The following is a 17,109-nucleotide window of genomic DNA, read 5'->3' on the forward strand; positions in this document are numbered from 1 at the left end:
ACTAATTGAGCATTGGGAAAGAATGGTATCTGTCACTAATTAAACAAATTAATGTACCAGTAAATCTGGGGATTTTTTTCCAACTATAGTAAATTTGATTCGAATTATTATCTTTGTTACCTCTCCTCAAAATGTTCAGTTTTAAGGAACAAAATATATTATTGAATATTTTCCAAGAAACAGATGATCATTATGTTAAAGTTCTGTGTAGGTTGAATTACCTCTTTCAGAGTAATCGTGAGTGTTAAAAGCTCTTACCTCTTTAAGTTGATATTTTCAAAATAAACTGAACAAGCAAAATAGAGACAGACTGATTTGGAGAGGAGGCTGACAGTGAGGTGGGAGGCGGGGGGCGCGGCAGTGGAGGCAGCTGGGGAGAGAGATCAAGCAAAAAAGCGAAAAAAAGAGAAAGAACTCATGGACACAAACAACAGTGTGGTGATTGCCAGGGGGATGGGAGGATAAATAGTAATGGGAAAAAAATGAAATTTTTAGAAATTTTTAAAAATTAAAATCATTGATATTTTCAGTTGTAGTTAAAAATTATTATTTTCACGTTTTGCCACACTTAATAGTTCTGATTCTGTGTCTTGGAAGAGATGTTCTGAATTATGTTTTATATTTAATAACAATATAGCTGAATATCACTTGCTTCACTTTTTAAAACTCATTTTTACATTAAAAGCAATTCTAGTGCAGATCTGCTGGGTTTTTGTCATATTTTAAAATGCATTCTATTGGGTGTAGTAGAATTTTAAAACTTATTACAGACTTTGTCTCTCTTGACATGTACCCCAGGCCGATGATGTCAGTGCTCTCCTGACAGCAGCCATGCCCCCTTCTGCGCTGCCTTCTTGTTATAAACCTCAAGTGCTCAATGGCATGAGGAGCCCAGGGGCTACTGCAGACTCTCTGTCTTCAGGTCCATCCAGCCCTTCAAGTCTTTCTGCGGCCAGCAGTCTGGATAACTTATCCGGGAGTTTTTCTGAACTGTCTGCAGTGGTTAGTTCAAGTGGAACAGAGGGTGCTTCCAGTTTGGAGAAAAAAGAGGGTGAGATTCTATAAAAAATAACTTCCTAATTTATATTGTAGACACATATTTGACATTTAGAATGCTTAAGAGTCATTTTTTTACCTATAAATATAACAGTATCAGATTAACATACCATAGTCTAAAAGTTTTAGCCTTTTATTATTTGTCTTACATTATTATATTTCCTAATGACAGTTTCTCCTTCCAGATTGAGACTTGATGCTGCTAACCCACTCTTTAGATGTAAATATGCTTTTTTAAAGGTGTAGAAGCCCTTTTGGTTGAATAATTATACCTTCATTTACCCCTTCCAGTGTATTGTTACAGAGTTATGGAACACTTTTTATCCTGTGTCAGAATACCCAACTTTGAAGATCATTTTTTAAAAGATAAAAAGACAGACACATACCTGCAGTCTCTGAAAGCTGTTCTCTTTATCTTTTACCTGTCAAAATTTATCTCATTTTATGTGACATTATAAAACTTTTTTTCATAAACTTTTTTGTGAAGTAGCTTATATCGTCAAATATAGGGAAACTTTTTTATTTTTGGTGGGGATAAAATTGACATATAATAGTAGTTTCACCTCTATGAAAACTTACTTTAAAGATAGTTAAAAATACGTTTTTTTAACAAAAATTTTTTTTAACCTGAGAACATCATGTTGGTTAACTGTTTCTTCTAATTATGAACTCTTAGCATGTTCTCTTAGCAATTTTTGACATTCTGTTCAGTATTATAACCGAAGTAGCTATTAATACTTTCTTAATGTATATAGTAATATCACAAAACTTTTTTCTATCATTAATATCTACTATTCTGATGTGAATTTTTTTTTTTCTGGATTTCTTATTTTTCCAGTTCCAGGAGTAGATTTTAGCATAACTCAGTTTGTAAGGAATCTTGGGCTTGAGCACCTAATGGATATATTTGAGAGAGAACAGGTGAGTTAATTGTTTTGCTTGGTTTGGTATTTTATGGACCCTCATAGCACATGTTTGAAATGCTCTGCCTGTTTTGGGGGCTGAAGGAGGATTTTTTTTTTCCCCTTTATGAGCCTGGAAATCAGTTTCTCTTCTAATTTGGCTTGATCTTGGAATTTCTGTTCAGTTTATTAGCATGTAAAAATGGACTCTCATGTAGTAATAGTAAAATAACTTTCTTGAGTGAAAAGTTTATCTTATTCAACCCTGAAAGTAAGTTAACCTTGAGCCCCATGTGTTTAGTTCTGTTGTGTCAGTCACTACCCACTGTAAACCTGATACTTCACTAGCCACTGTATAGATATGCCAACTGTATATCCCAGTAGTCCCAAATTATAGTACTCTCTCAGAATACAATTACGGATTTTTTTGGTTTAGAACATACAGTTACTATAGACTGGTACCCCAAGGAACTTTTGATCTAGGTAATGGAGCTATAACAAGAACATATGAAATGTTAAGTTTTTTGGCATTGATTTTAGAAAGTCAAAGAAGGAAGAGATTACTATACGCTGGACTCTTCAGAGAGAGCTTCATGGAACATACGTAAATAGAAGAGGATTTTTAAAAATGCCTTTAGTTTCACATAGTGGGAATAATATATTTGAGATAAAAGGAATAGTTTGAACAGTGATGTATAAGTACCAGTTAGCATAGTCTGGAGCCTGGAAGAACCATTGTATAAAAGGGTTGGGTGTAGAGGGATCGTGGGAAAGATATGAAAGTGTACCTGAGTATAATTAATTTGAAAGTGCCTCCTTCCACTACCCTACAACTCCAGTTTCATTCTTCTCGGGTTCTTATGCTAAATGATAACAATGATTTTGGTAGTTCCTGGCTCAGCTTGAATTAAATTAGCTAATTAGCTGCAGCTTTTCAGTTTCAGTTTAAAAACTGATTTACTTTCATTCCTAAATTATTCAAAAATTAATTTGTAGTAAATGTGTGAATCTAATACATTGTGAGATTACCAATATATGAATGTCTACCAAATGACTAAGTCTTCTAAACAATTTCATCCTCTTTTTTTGTAAGATCACATTGGATGTATTAGTTGAGATGGGGCACAAGGAGCTGAAGGAGATTGGAATCAATGCTTATGGACATAGACACAAATTAATTAAAGGAGTTGAGAGACTTATCTCTGGACAACAAGGTATTTCATTTTAAAATAATTGCTGTTGTCAGTTTAACAGTTTCCATAAAGACAACCCTCAATTTACTAACTGATCATTTAAAAATCCTAAGAGTCCATTTGCTACGAAGAGCTTCGGGAAACCTGGAATCTAGTCTTAACTCTACTTCTATTAAGCTTCCTGAGCTGCTGCTGTTTACTTTGTGAACCCAAGTAAAATTTCTGGGCCGTTTTATTTCTCCTGGATGTTAATACTCAAGAAAATATAAATTACACTTGTTCAACAGATGTTAACACTTCCTGTGTACAAGGTCCTGAGTAAAAATGATTAATTAATTTAGGTCAAAAATAACTTTAACTTCATTGTGACATTGAAGAAGTGATTTACCCTGGGGTCAGAAGCATCCTATAATTGAAAGCTCTGGCTGTACAACTAGGGTTGAAGATAAACCTCCACTAGCAAAAATGGAGGAATTTTCAGGAAAAAAATGTATACCTGCCAGGATAGGGTCTATCCCTTAAGGAAGGGAAAAGAGTACTTCTAAAAATGAGATGATTCAAACTGAAGAATGCTTTAAATTGGGATTCGGGAAAAGGATCCATTAAAGTAGATACACTCTTACTTGTCTGGTAGGGTCTAAGGCAGAATGCTTAAAATGTGATAGTCTTGGATACGTATAGTACAGATGACAGTGTTTAAAAGTTGAAGAAGAAGGAAAATCCATGGCTCCCTGGAATGTTAGTGTACAATATCAATAGCATCAAAATGAAGAGGAACTAGGGCCCTCAATTGTAACCTGCCATTGTGGCTCTCCTACAATAAAACCATCTGGTGGGGTGGTGAGTGTGATGGGGTACTTGGAACAAGGGTCATTTAGGAAAGAGGTGGGTTCAAAGGAAAGCGGGCAGTGTTTGTACATTAAATACATTGTAGTCTGGCACACAGTAGGACTGCATGGAAAGGCTCAGGAAACTGATGGAAATGAGACACTGCCTCCAGTTGTTAGGCGCACATACCTCCATGCCATCCCTGGTCCTGACTTCAAAGCCTTAGCTATTATGTAGTGTGTCAAGTCAATAGATTACTTGTCCTGATATTTCTGCACTGATAAGTGTCTTTCTTCAGAGCAGCCCAAAGATGCTTTCGTCAAGCATTTGTCAGAGACTTTATTCTGTAAAATAGTCATCTCTGTGTAGTCTCTCTACTTCCTATAAACATTGTAATTCAGCCATACCTATAAGTCTTTATCAGAGTTTTGGCATGTTGGTGGTAATAATCAGACCACAACTCAGAATTAGAGTAATCTGCAGAAGCAAACCACCATGCACTGACCCAGCAGTAAAAGATTTGGTCACTACCTGGGAAAACAGCGGAGCTTTAGGTTTCTTGTAGAGATTAAAGGAGATTTGTTACAAATATACCAAAGAAATAGATTCTGTTTAGAATTCCCTTTAAAAAGCTTTGTAAGAATAAAATTAGAAAAATATGGCTATCTTGACCATTGATATTCAGGAAGTATGACAAATTGCATTAAATTTAAAGACTATATTTATGGGTTAGAATAAGCATTCAGTAGTTAGTAAACTTTATGGACTTCTCATTCCAGGATGATTAAAATTAGCTGAGGTCATGTAAGTTTCCATGATAATTTGTCCTCATACTTACAAAAGATGAAGGAACTAAATGCTGAAGGGGCTGCACATTTAGTAAAGGAGATAATTTGAAGGAGACAAACTCATTAAGAATAGGGTATAAAGAATAGGAAGATTTTCTGAACCATTCCCACAAAACCTTATGACTTGTCAGGTCAAAAACTAGTAGCTTAAATGCAGTGTGATGTTCTGGTTTGGATCCTGGAACAGAAAAAAGACATTGGTGGGGAAAACTGGTGAAATCTAAAAAGTTTTTAAAAATTAATAGTAAGTATCAGATAAATCAGATTATTTTTTATTGATTTTTGTTTGTTTTGCAAATGAATTTTTACCTTCAAATTTCATTTGATAGGTCTTAACCCATACTTAACTCTGAATACTTCCGGAAGTGGAACAATTCTCATAGATCTGTCTCCTGATGATAAAGAGTTTCAGTCTGTGGAGGAAGAGGTATGTTCACATACCTTAAATAAATGTTCGTTCAATAGCCAAGTTTCCTGGAGGTTTCCAGATCTACTTGAAAATATATTAGGGTATTTTAATTGTCCCTAACTCTTTTCCACCTGGAAAACTGTCAAAATCAGCATTTAAGCTCAGTAAACCTTAATTTCGGTAGCTTGGTTCAGCACTCCAGTTAATACTAACACAGAGATTGCTGTCATTTGAAAGAATATGCTAATGTCACCTCCCTTCATGAAAATGTTTGCAAAGTCCAGTATCTCAGACAAGATCCAGACAGAACGGTGGATGACACTTGCCCAGAATAATTTTCTTCCAGTATTCTTTCTACAAAATTAATGGATTCATTGAAATCTTTTTTTTTTCCTAATTATTTTTTAAGATTTTATCAGAGAGGGGAAGGGAGGGAGAGAAACATTGATCTGTTGCCTCTTGTGTGCACCTTGATCAGGGACCAAACCCACAATTCTAGAACCAGCTACCCTTCACTTTGTGGATGACTCCCAATCAACTGAGCCACATCGGTCAGGGCTCCACTGTCATCTTTTAAAAGTACCTTACACTTTTAAGAACATGTACTCTATATATGCGTGAGCTGAGTACAAAAACACAAAATTGAGTGAGATTTAGTTCTAAAACCCAAGAAAGTCCAACTCTTGATGAAATAAGAAATTGCGCTTTATTAGGGCATAACAAATGGAAACAAATCATTTCAGTATGTCAAGTGGTTAGCTATATATGTTTAGCTTACCTGTGAATCCAGTTCCTTTCTTCCTTCAGTTTACATTATATAGTTTTCACCTATAAATACTGTTTTCAGAATGATCTACTAGCAAACAGCTATCACTAGAAAATAGTAGTTGCGAACTTACAGAACTCATACTCCTTAAACAACAAAAATATCAAAAACCCATTTTATATTCTCAAAGATAGAATCATGTAAGTCAAGAACCATGTTTCCCAAATCAGACAAGATATCAAAGCTAAATATTTGAAATATTTTTCCATCAGATGCAAAGTACAGTCCGAGAGCACAGAGATGGAGGTCATGCAGGTGGAATCTTCAACAGATACAATATTCTCAAGGTAATAATAAGTTAGTAAAAATAAAGTTGGTTGAGAACATAGTTTTCAAGGTCCAAAACCATAATTAACTTTCATAAGAATATAATGATCTATCCAGCCCAGGAAGTCTTTGATTCGGTATCAGGGGATATTTTGGGAAAGAATATGCCCTTGGAAGATTAAGATTCTGAAAACCCTATATTATTTTTTAACCAGTAAGTCAGTGCTTGTTGAACATATTCAAGTTTAGGGATTATGCTTTATCTTGGGGTAATGATAAGTCCTGTAGATTTAGGATTTCATATAAACTATAAGGCACTCTGTAGTAACAAAGCTGAATTTTTGTTGTGGCTTATAAAAGGACTTCATCTATATAGTTATGCTTTTTTAATTTGTCCTGACTAGGTTTCTATGAGTCAGTGTACATATCACTTTTCTATGATTTTAATAGTATTCCCTTGATACCTTTATCTTTTCCAAACACAGGCTTTTAAAAATATTTTAAGTCATTCTAATGAGAGTCCTGTCTCTTTATTGATACCAGTTACTCTTATCAGGACCTTTTCCAACTTCGCTCTGTTTTTCTTGACCTATATATAGCAAGCAGAGCTGTACAGTCTACTTGAGATGCATGATTTTGTAATAACTACATTGATATCTGCTTAATCACTATAAAAATAAGATGGCTAGAATTAAAGTGTGACAAATATCTAATACCTAAATTTTAACCTCAAAAGTGAACAGCATCATCTTTCAGCTGTTGGATTACTGTTTCACAATAATGTACTATTATGATATAATATTAGATGTCATGTTTTAGAGTTAGTGAATACTAAAACTATATGTTGATATTGCTGTGTTCATACTATTAGAAATTAGATGATTTAAAGCAAACACATTATTCAGGTAAAGGATCATACTTATTCATGTTCCTTTTTATTTATATCATAGTATGACATAAGAATGACATCTTTATTTCCATTCGTGGACATACAAATTTTTAATAAGACATAATTATGCCTATATAGGCAAATTTTCAGTCAAATCTACTTTGCCTACAAACAGTAGCAAACAATTTCTTAAGAACGAGGGCAGGAGAAAGAATATGCATTTGATTTCCAAAATACAGGCATATCTTGCTGTATTGTGCTTCAGTTTATTGAGCTTCACAGATTTTGCGTTTATTTAATTGAAGGCAGGACCCTCCACCAACAAAAATATTACAACTCTCTTTGTTACAATACTTTATTATGGTCTGGAACCAAATCCACGATATCTCTCAGGTATGCCTCTAGTTGAATTTGAGAAAGATACGCTCTTTCTTCCTCTGTAGTAGCACTTCAATGCAATATTTAATAAAAACTTTTTCAATGATAGGACTTTTATTTTTGTTACTTTTTTACCTAAATGAGATCTCTTTGTGCCAGTTGTGTTCGTTAATTTTGTCTCTGGCAGTATATTGAATTATTTTGAGCCCTCAGATTTGCTCTAGGGCCAGCAGGGGGCTGTAACTCCTTTAAACACAGCTAAGAAACAGCTCTAGATTTGACCTTATAAATACTCCAAATGAGATCAGCATCCATCTTTAACTCTTCTCCAGACAAAAATTTTAGAAACTGGAGGGATTGGGGAAGGTAGAACAAGTAATAGGGGGTATGTGTGTATACATTTTAAGAATAGCTTTTGGTTTGGCTATTTCAAATATTATTAAAAACAGATAAAGATGGTACTTCGTGCCAGAAAAATCAGGAGGAAAAAATATAATTTTTTTTTTAAATACATACATCTCAGAGAACTCAACATCTCTGATTTGGAGGTATTTACTAATAACTGTGAATTAATGAGATTGGAAGTATTTTAATCAATTAATGGTATTATTGACTTTTATATATGGCCATATATAGCTTTTTTCCCTTTGATGTTTTCCATTTCCAAAATGTAACTATATTTCCATCTTTATGGTTGGGAAAAAGTATTTTTAGTTGACTAAAATAACACAAAGTTTATATTTTAGAGAAAAGTTTTGTCTCTTCTGGGTATGTGGCCTATTTTTGGTTAAGATAAACAAGAAGGTAAGTAATTACTATGAGCAAAAGATAGGATTTTTCTGTTTTCTTTTTTATAGATTCAGAAAGTATGTAACAAGAAACTATGGGAAAGGTATACTCACAGGAGAAAAGAAGTTTCTGAAGAAAACCACAACCATGCAAATGAAAGAATGCTATTTCATGGTAAGATTCCTTTCCCCTAGCTACTGCCATTCTCCATGTTGGAATAGTTTTTGTCAGGTATGACCCCAGCCGCTATGGCTTAGTTGGTTGGGCTTCGTCCTGCAAACCAAAAGGTCACCCATTCAATTCCTGGTCAGAGCACATGCCTCGGTTGCAGTTTTGGTACCCAGTCAGGGTGCATATGGAAGGCAGTCGATGTTTCTCTCTCACATTGATGTTTCTATCCCTTTCTCCCATCCAAGTACTAACCAGGCCTGGCCCTGCTTAGCTTGCAAGATCAGATGAGATCGGGCGCTTTCAGGGTAGTATGGCCATAGGCTCTCTCCCTTTCTCTAGAATCAAAACTAAAAATTAAAAAAAATTTTAAAAAGAATAGTTTTTTGTTAGGTATGAAATAATAATGAATCTGTATAGTTCTAGTGTCATTTTTTTTTTAAGATTTTATTTATTTGCTTTTAGAGAGAAGGGAAGGGAGGGAGGAAGAAAGGGGGAAAAACATTGATGTGAGAAAGAAACATCAATCAGTTGCCTTACACGCCCTGACCAAGGACTGAACCCACAACCCAGACATGTTGCCCTGACAGGGAATCAAACTGGAGACCTTTCACTTGTGGGACAACGTGCAACCACCTGAGCCCCATCAGTCACAATGCTCATGTCATTTTTTAAAAATAAACATTATTTCTGTGAATTTTACATTTACATTTGTATTTTCAACCTCTTTTGAATTTGTATATTTTACAATGAATAGTTTATAAATAGAATTACCATAATAGAAAAAATGTAGACATGGGAATGTTGACTATTCATACTTTCCTTTTTTCTTTTTATAATAGATTTTGCTTATTATTATCACTCTGAGAAATTGTTTTATTTTTAACCAGTTGATTGAGTTAAAATTAAAATAAGATCTAGAAATCTCCTCAGAAGAATGTATGCATTCTATTCTTGCATTGACTCTGTGTCAAAACTACACTTAACTTTATTGTCAAGAGCTATTGTCGTTGAACTTTTATGTTTTCTGAGAACTTTGTTTAGATTGAGAGCACTGTTACTTACCATTGTTGACATTTCTGGGGTTTTTGTGTTGCAAGTTGACAGGCGTTGATTGGGCTTTCAAACTTATAGTAAATATGAATATAAATATTAATGTAGTATTTGTCAAGTCTTTAAGCACATTACTCATAGTATCTCAAATCTGTTCCTTCATTTGACCTTGATTGCAGAAAATTTTTAGAGACCTGTAAAGTTCTATTGAAATTTCACAATCCTTAGAAGAATGGCTACTACAGTCTGAAATGGGGCATAATATCTAAATGGTATTTCTCATTCCAAAACCTTAAAAATTACTATGATACTCTCTTGGCACAAAGCAAAATATTTATGTATTGACTTAATGGTTATAAAGAATGGTTTTTCTATTTTAATGGGTTTGGTTTTTCTTATTTCAAATAAGCGATTCTGTTCTTCAGTATGTCTGTAAAGTGGAATTTGTTGTGTTTTCCTGTCCCTTTATGAGCAGGAAGACTGATGTTGATGAATCAGCTAGTTATGTTATATTGGCTTTTCCCAGCTCCCACCCTGACCCACTGCTTAGCCTGGTTCCCATGCTCAGTACCTCCTCCCCTTTGGGTAAGCTCACCTTCTTTGCATACATGCAAGGAAGAAGGAGAAAGAAGTCAATATTCTGGGAATGAAGGCACACCACATTTGCAGATGGAATCTGTTAAAGCAGGTGATGAAAGAGCATTGGAAGGATAGGAGAGATGAGGTATAAAGAGAATGAACGTGAAAAGACAACTTTGGACACTTTAGATATCTAAAAAAAGTACATAGATATAGGTGTTCTTTTAAGACATAATTAATTCAGCTTTGCTATATGAGGTGAATTATAAGACTGTTCTGATTTGTATGGATTTAGGGTCTGGAATTTGATAACTCTAGCATTGATATTTCAAGAGATCTGTTTATCCTTCTAATTAAATCTGTATATGTCTTTATTTTGACAGCTGAATCACCACCACCTTTTTAGAACATTGACTCTCTCAGTTCCTCTAAAATATTTATTCTAAAGTAGTGAACTGGGTGACAGTTAATTTATTAGCCTTGTTTTCTGATTTTGTTGAATTGTAGTGGTTGTGTATATATGTTTAATAATTTAACTTGTAAGAGGCTTTAGTTTTTGTTCTTTTTCTAAGATAAATTTAAATTGTTAATTCATCTGTATGTATTTTAGGGTCTCCCTTTGTAAATGCAATTATCCATAAAGGCTTCGATGAAAGGCATGCCTACATAGGCGGCATGTTTGGAGCTGGGATTTATTTTGCTGAAAACTCTTCCAAAAGCAACCAATATGTGTACGGGATTGGAGGAGGTACTGGGTGTCCAGTTCACAAAGACAGATCTTGTTACATTTGCCACAGGTAAGAGATCACTTGTTCACATTTATTTTGATAAGAATTGGGTAAGGACTAGTCTCATATTTCAAAATTTTAGGGGGCAAAGCATTATCTTGTACAGTCTTAGGAATCCAAGATGGGTGTGTTTTGGGTTGCTTTTGGCCCTCTCACCAGTTACAATAGCTAGTATTTATCTAATGGTTTTTATAGGCCAAGTACAGTTTTAAGCACTTGATCTGTTTAATTCATTTAATCATTAGTATGTTTGGTGCTTTAAAGACTATGGAGTAGAACATCTCATTGGACATGAAAGAGATTTCATTGTGGCTCTTGTATATTGTAGGACTGTGCACTATTTTAAAAAATTCTGGTAATCATGTGCTAAAATGGTATTACTTACAAAGCCTAATTATTTCATGGCAATGCATGAGGGAGTCTCTCTCCTCCATTTTGATATGATCCTAATCCTCAATTTGTGATTTTAGTACTTAAAAAGTTATAATAAAGCACATCAGTCCTTTAGAAATTACATCATTATCAAATAACCACTTTATGTGCTCATTTCAGCAACACGTATACTAAAATTGGAATGATACAGGGAAAATTAACATGGCCCCAGCAAGGATGACACACTAACTTGGCTCTAATTGATAAACTCCTCATAAGTAAAACTATCTTTTGAAATCTGAAAACTCGAGTAAGATTAATTATTGAGATTATCCTACATTAGGGCACTGCTTATAAAGATAGGGAGCAGTAGTTTATCAAACATGAGCAAGATTCAGAATCATCTATAAGGCTAGTTGAAATGCAGATTACTAGGCCCTACCTTCTGAGTTGCTGATTTACTAGATTGGGCATGGGGCCCTAGAACTTGAATTTTTACCAAATTCTCAGGTGTTACTGATGCTTCTGATCAATGACCTAGGAAAAACCCTAGAGGACTTGCTCTCAGTCTTGGCATCATATTGGAATCACCCAGGAGACGTTCAAAACTGTCTGCGTCCCACCCTCAGACATTCTCTAATTGGTCTCTGGGGTATGGTCTGGGCACTTGGATTTTTAAAGGCCTCCCAGCTGATTTTGAAAGGTTCCTAAGGTGAAGAACTATAACCCTGGAGAGAAACATCCTTGTTTTGTTTTGTTCTTGTTGTTGTTTTCCCCCTAAATTTAGATTTGTATAGGTGTTTGAAATCAGCCCTTCTGGGTATGACCATCTACCCATTTACGATGTTAGATCATAAATTGGACTCATTAGGAAGCTTATAATTTCTTGAGAGTCTGTAAGTTGGACACTACTGTTTTTACTTGTTATATTTTCTGAAGGCTAAATAGTTCTGGTTATTCGTAATAAGCAGTGTTCTAGTACCGATTCTAAACTGTCTTTGGAGCAGAACGTTTGATTGTTTGGAAATTTAAGACTTCTGTATTCTAGATTATCGCGGAACTGATTGTGACTATAATAGAAAATCTCTTAGAAATGCTAAGGTTTCCAACAGGCACATTTAGAATAAAAAGTATAGAAAGCATTCCTTTGAAAAATAGAGTCATTAACTGATTCACAAAAATCTTTTTTTCTCCTCTAAAAAAGAAAAGAGATAAAACAGTGAAGTAACTAAAGGGAGGGTGGGAGAGCCAGTTCATTGGATCTAAGAAAGGCCAATCATATGCCTGAGGGGAACAGAAGAGTAACCTACTCAAACTTTAGGTAAGAGAAGACCTAGCTGAGGAAGTAACATTTCAGCTGAAATCTGCAAAATGAGTGTTGGCCAGTTGAAGAGTAGAGAGATGCCATTATAGGATGTATAGGATGTACGAAGGCTAAGGGGTGAGAAGGTTTAACCTACATTAAGAAAGAATGTGTCTGGGACATGAAGAACACAAGATAAGATTAAAGAATTTGGAGCCATTGTAAGGACTTTAGATACTCTAAGTACAGTGAGCAGCATCTAGAAGGATTTAAGCAGAAAATTTATGTGACCTGATTTATGTTTTTGGGTTTTTGTTGTCTCTTTCCTAAATCACTGGTGGCTTGGATGGAAAGTAGTTTAGATATGAATTAGAGTAGGAAAAAGGAAGACTAGTGTAGAGGCCGTTGTTATAGTCCAGGTGAAAATTTAAGAGAGGAGAATGGATTTCAAATAAATTTTGTAAGTGAAATTCACTAGACTTAGAAAAATGTCCCCTTTGCAAGACACATCATGGAATCCCCTTAAATATCCTCCTTCCCACTTGGGCTGTGATTGTGCTTTTACTTGGATACAAACAGGACAGCTGAGTCTGCATATCTATAAGGTTATCACATTTTCAGGTTTTATAGTTAATTAAAATGACAAATTCTTTTATTAATGAGAATATTAGTAGACATTCTAATAAATTTATTTTAGGGGTGAAGTGATAAATCGTAAGAACTTATGTATAAATGCATTAAAAAGCTTACACAGTGTACAGAAATAAAACTGTCATACGCTACCTTGTCTTCAGAGTGATCTTTTCCTTTTCACATTATAGGCAGCTGCTCTTTTGCCGTGTAACCTTGGGAAAATCGTTCCTGCAGTTTAGTGCAATGAAAATGGCACATTCTCCTCCAGGACATCATTCAGTCACTGGTCGACCCAGTGTAAATGGCCTAGCATTAGCTGAATATGTTATTTACAGAGGAGAACAGGTAATTCAGTTGTATTTGTTCATCTTCAAAAAGGCTTTAGAGCCATGCTTCAACCTCTTCTTATTAATCTCTTAAATTAAGAAGGTATGTGGCCCTAAGGAATGCATTTCTTTTTAATTTTTTAAAAATAGTTTCAGACCTACAGGAAAGTTGCAGAAATAATAGAGAGAATTCCCTTATGCCCTTTACCCAGATTTTCCAAATGTAACATTTTAATATTCTCTCTTTTATTTATCCCAAATATGTGTGTACACTTTTTTCCTTTTTTTTTTTTTAACTGTTTGAGAGCACAGTTCCTTTACATAGGCATGTTTCTTTTCTCTTACATGCGTACTTCAACTGTATTTCCTAAAAACAAGGAGATTCTCTTAAAATTATCAAAATCGGGAAAATACCATTGATAATATTGTATCTAGCATATAGGCCAGATTTAGATTTTGCCAGTTTTTCAGCTTTCCTAAAATACAATTAATCAAAATCCAATATTTAATAGTTAACCTATCAATAGCAAAGAAATGTGTAATTCCGTCTTGCTCTTAGTGACATAGATCCAGTCAAAAGCATTTCTAGATTGTGTTCTGAATTGGGGCTATATATCAGAATCACCAAAGTTATTAAAAACAGACAAACACATACTTAGTACTCTTTCCAGACCTGCTGATTCAGAATCTCAGGGATAGGAATCAAGGTAAGGATGTTTTGAGAAACTGCTTTTACATTATCCTGATCCACAGCACTGATTTAGAACCTCTTTCCCAAAGATTAGGAACTCTGATGGGAAGTCTCGTTTCAAAAAATTTGTTTACCAATATTTGAATTAATCTTTCTCTTTTAGGCTTATCCTGAATATTTAATTACTTACCAGATTGTAAGGCCTGAAGGTATGGTTGATGGATAATTATTTTAGGAAACTAACTTCACTGAACCTAAAATCATCTAAGCATCTGGTGGCCTCTTTCTTTTTACTCCTTTGCTGAGAGAAATCATCTTGTTCACAAGCCTGTGGCAAAAGGATAAAAAATGTGAAAGAAGTTTAACATTCTGACTTGATAAAGCTTTAATAATGTACAGTGTTTTCTAAATATTTTCTGTTTTTCAGCACTTTAACAGATGCCATTCCAGGTTGAAACTGGGTTTGTCTGTACTAAATTATAAACAGAGTTAACTTGAATCTTTTATATGTTATGCATTGATTCTAACAGAAACTGTAATCCCCTCAACAGAACTCGTTTTACTAATACAGTACTGTGTTCTTTAAAACACAGCATTTACACTGAATACGATTTCATTTGTAAAACTGTAAATAAGAGCTTTTGTACTAGCCCAATATTTATTTACATTGCTTTGTAATATAAATCTACTGTTTTAGAACTGCAGCGGTTTACAGATTTTTTTCATATGTACCGCTCATCTGCACTTCATCCTGCATCATCATGACTGAGTGATCTTTACCTTGATTTCAGAGGCTGTGCTGAGTTGTCAGCAGAGACTTTGTTAGTTGGGAAAGATTTATTTATCACTTTAATTTGCTCATGGCAGCATTTATCACTCACTAGCAATCTTTCCCTTTTAAGAGCCTATTTCATGAATTCTCATGGGATTTAATTTGTGCTACCTTTGTATGTATAAGATACATTCCAAAGAGCTCTAACTGTAATACTCCTGATTATTATAGATGCTTCTTTACTTGCATCGAACTCTGGGTTTCACATTGGGAAAATTTCTCATGCCATTTTGTGAAAATTAGAGCAGGTGCTTTTATTTTTTAGAGAGGTTTAAGTCCTGCCACTGAACATTACGGTGTTCTTTTCATGGACTATAACTAAAAAGTTAAATTTCAGAGGTGGGAATGGTAATCTTTAATAATTTTCCAATATGTTCTAATCACCTTAGATGTAAGTAGAAAAGAATAGCAAATGGGAGTGGGTGGGTTTTTTGTCCTAAGTATTCTTCTCCTTGGCCTTACTGTTATACTTAGAGCCAGTCTATGCACCATAGGTTAGCTCCACCCAGAACATGGAATGTAGGTGTCCCAGTTCTCTCCTCAGCTCCTGAGTGGGTAGGTGCAGGGAGAAGGGTGCTTTCTGCTCTGGGCTGCTGCATCGTGAAGTTACAGCCAGCGGGAAATACGCTTTGTGCACCACGTGGTGACCAGGCTTGTTTGGCAGCTGTGGAGAGAATGCTATCCCATAAAATGCCATTCCTGTTTTCTAATGTAAAATACCTTTTCCATGAAAAATGCTAAAGCATCTCGATACAGAGGTGTGAGTTAACAGCTTGTCAATCTGTTTGTTGACTGTAGCTTCCTCATGAGTCAAGGCAAAATTTTTACCCCCTTAAGTCTTTGTAAATGAGGACGTTCCCATCCACTCTACACCAGTTTACCTTTGTTTTACATTTTATTCAGTCTCTTAACTTACCCTTTTTTAGCAACGTGTACGTAAAGTGCTAGAAAATCACGTTTCTTGTCTTAAGAGTTAATTAGAGTAAATGCGTATCTGGAGTTTCTATGATGTAAATTGTGATTATTATTTAAGAGGTCAATTCCTGACCTTTAAGTGACTTTATACACTTACCTAACAATCGCAAACATCTTAAAGTCATTTCTTGGAACTCAAGTGGAGTATGCCAAATTTTGTATCATTTTTCAGGTTCTGGAAAGCTTCCAGATTTTGTAATTAGATGACAATGAGATGAGTTAATGGAGTTTATATTTACATACCTTGTCTCTCAACATTTAGTCCATAATCTTCACCCTATGAGTGAACCGAATTGCTTATCATGTAAAATTATCGTGGTCTATGAGTTTACAATATCACAGCCTGTGTTGTTTCATCTAATCCATTGCTTAATCAGAGTGGTGTTTTTCTATGAATGATTATATTGTGGTTAATATGTTAGCATGGCAATATTTTCAGATAGCTTTTTGTTTGTTGGGAGGTTGGAGGGGGGCTGGAGGGGTTAGGGGATTCTTTTGGAGTTTTTGCATGAAATATCTTTCTTTATAAAGATGAAATTTCTTTTTCTTTTGTGAATTTTTTTGAAATGAGATTTAACATTTTTGTGTGAGTAGTACTATTATATCCATCTTGCGTGTCTTTCTTGTACTGTATCACATTCCATACCCTCATTTAATTCTTAATAAACTGTTCACTTGTTTTTCCAGGTAATTACTGGAGTAGTATAAATGTGTTTAATGGACTGTGAGAAAATGGATAAGAATACAATAAACCACAATTGCAGGAAAACAATGTATTTCTGAGTCTGATAGTGATAAAGAATGCAGTTTAAATGTTGAAATATTGAAGTTGTGTCCATATCTGCTCAGCTACTTTAAGGTTGAAAGTCGCTCTACGATGTTTTTAGACATTTAGTCCATCCAACAAACTTTTTGGCAAACCTTAAAGCTCATTCCTGGGAAATCTATCCTCTTAACTTATAAAGAGGAATATATTTTTGTTTTCTGTATTACATAAAAATTCC

General features: G+C 34.6%; 1 protein-coding gene and 1 non-coding gene across 3 annotated transcripts in view; both read left to right on the top strand.

The window, feature by feature from the left end:
- Nucleotides 1-16,573, top strand: part of TNKS2 (tankyrase 2) — a 52,452-nt gene extending 35,879 nt beyond the window's left edge. For both annotated transcript variants that reach the window (XM_054572848.1, XM_054572847.1), the window contains 9 exons: nucleotides 799-1,051; nucleotides 1,895-1,977; nucleotides 3,052-3,172; nucleotides 5,157-5,254; nucleotides 6,275-6,349; nucleotides 8,454-8,559; nucleotides 10,796-10,982; nucleotides 13,470-13,626; nucleotides 14,462-16,573. In XM_054572848.1, coding sequence (XP_054428823.1) covers nucleotides 799-1,051; nucleotides 1,895-1,977; nucleotides 3,052-3,172; nucleotides 5,157-5,254; nucleotides 6,275-6,349; nucleotides 8,454-8,559; nucleotides 10,796-10,982; nucleotides 13,470-13,626; nucleotides 14,462-14,524 — 1,143 coding nt within the window. In that variant the 3' untranslated portion in view covers nucleotides 14,525-16,573. The remainder of the gene's footprint in view (nucleotides 1-798; nucleotides 1,052-1,894; nucleotides 1,978-3,051; nucleotides 3,173-5,156; nucleotides 5,255-6,274; nucleotides 6,350-8,453; nucleotides 8,560-10,795; nucleotides 10,983-13,469; nucleotides 13,627-14,461) is intronic.
- Nucleotides 11,513-11,618, top strand: LOC129070059 (U6 spliceosomal RNA). Its single transcript, XR_008529077.1, has one exon. It is a non-coding gene; the product is annotated as a U6 spliceosomal RNA (small nuclear RNA).
- Nucleotides 16,574-17,109: the final 536 nt, after the last annotated feature.

This window comes from Pteronotus mesoamericanus, unplaced genomic scaffold (genome assembly GCF_021234165.1).
Source record: "Pteronotus mesoamericanus isolate MK-2021 breed Mesoamerican mustached bat unplaced genomic scaffold, CSHL_Meso_final contig_24, whole genome shotgun sequence".
NCBI lineage: Eukaryota > Metazoa > Chordata > Mammalia > Chiroptera > Mormoopidae > Pteronotus > Pteronotus mesoamericanus.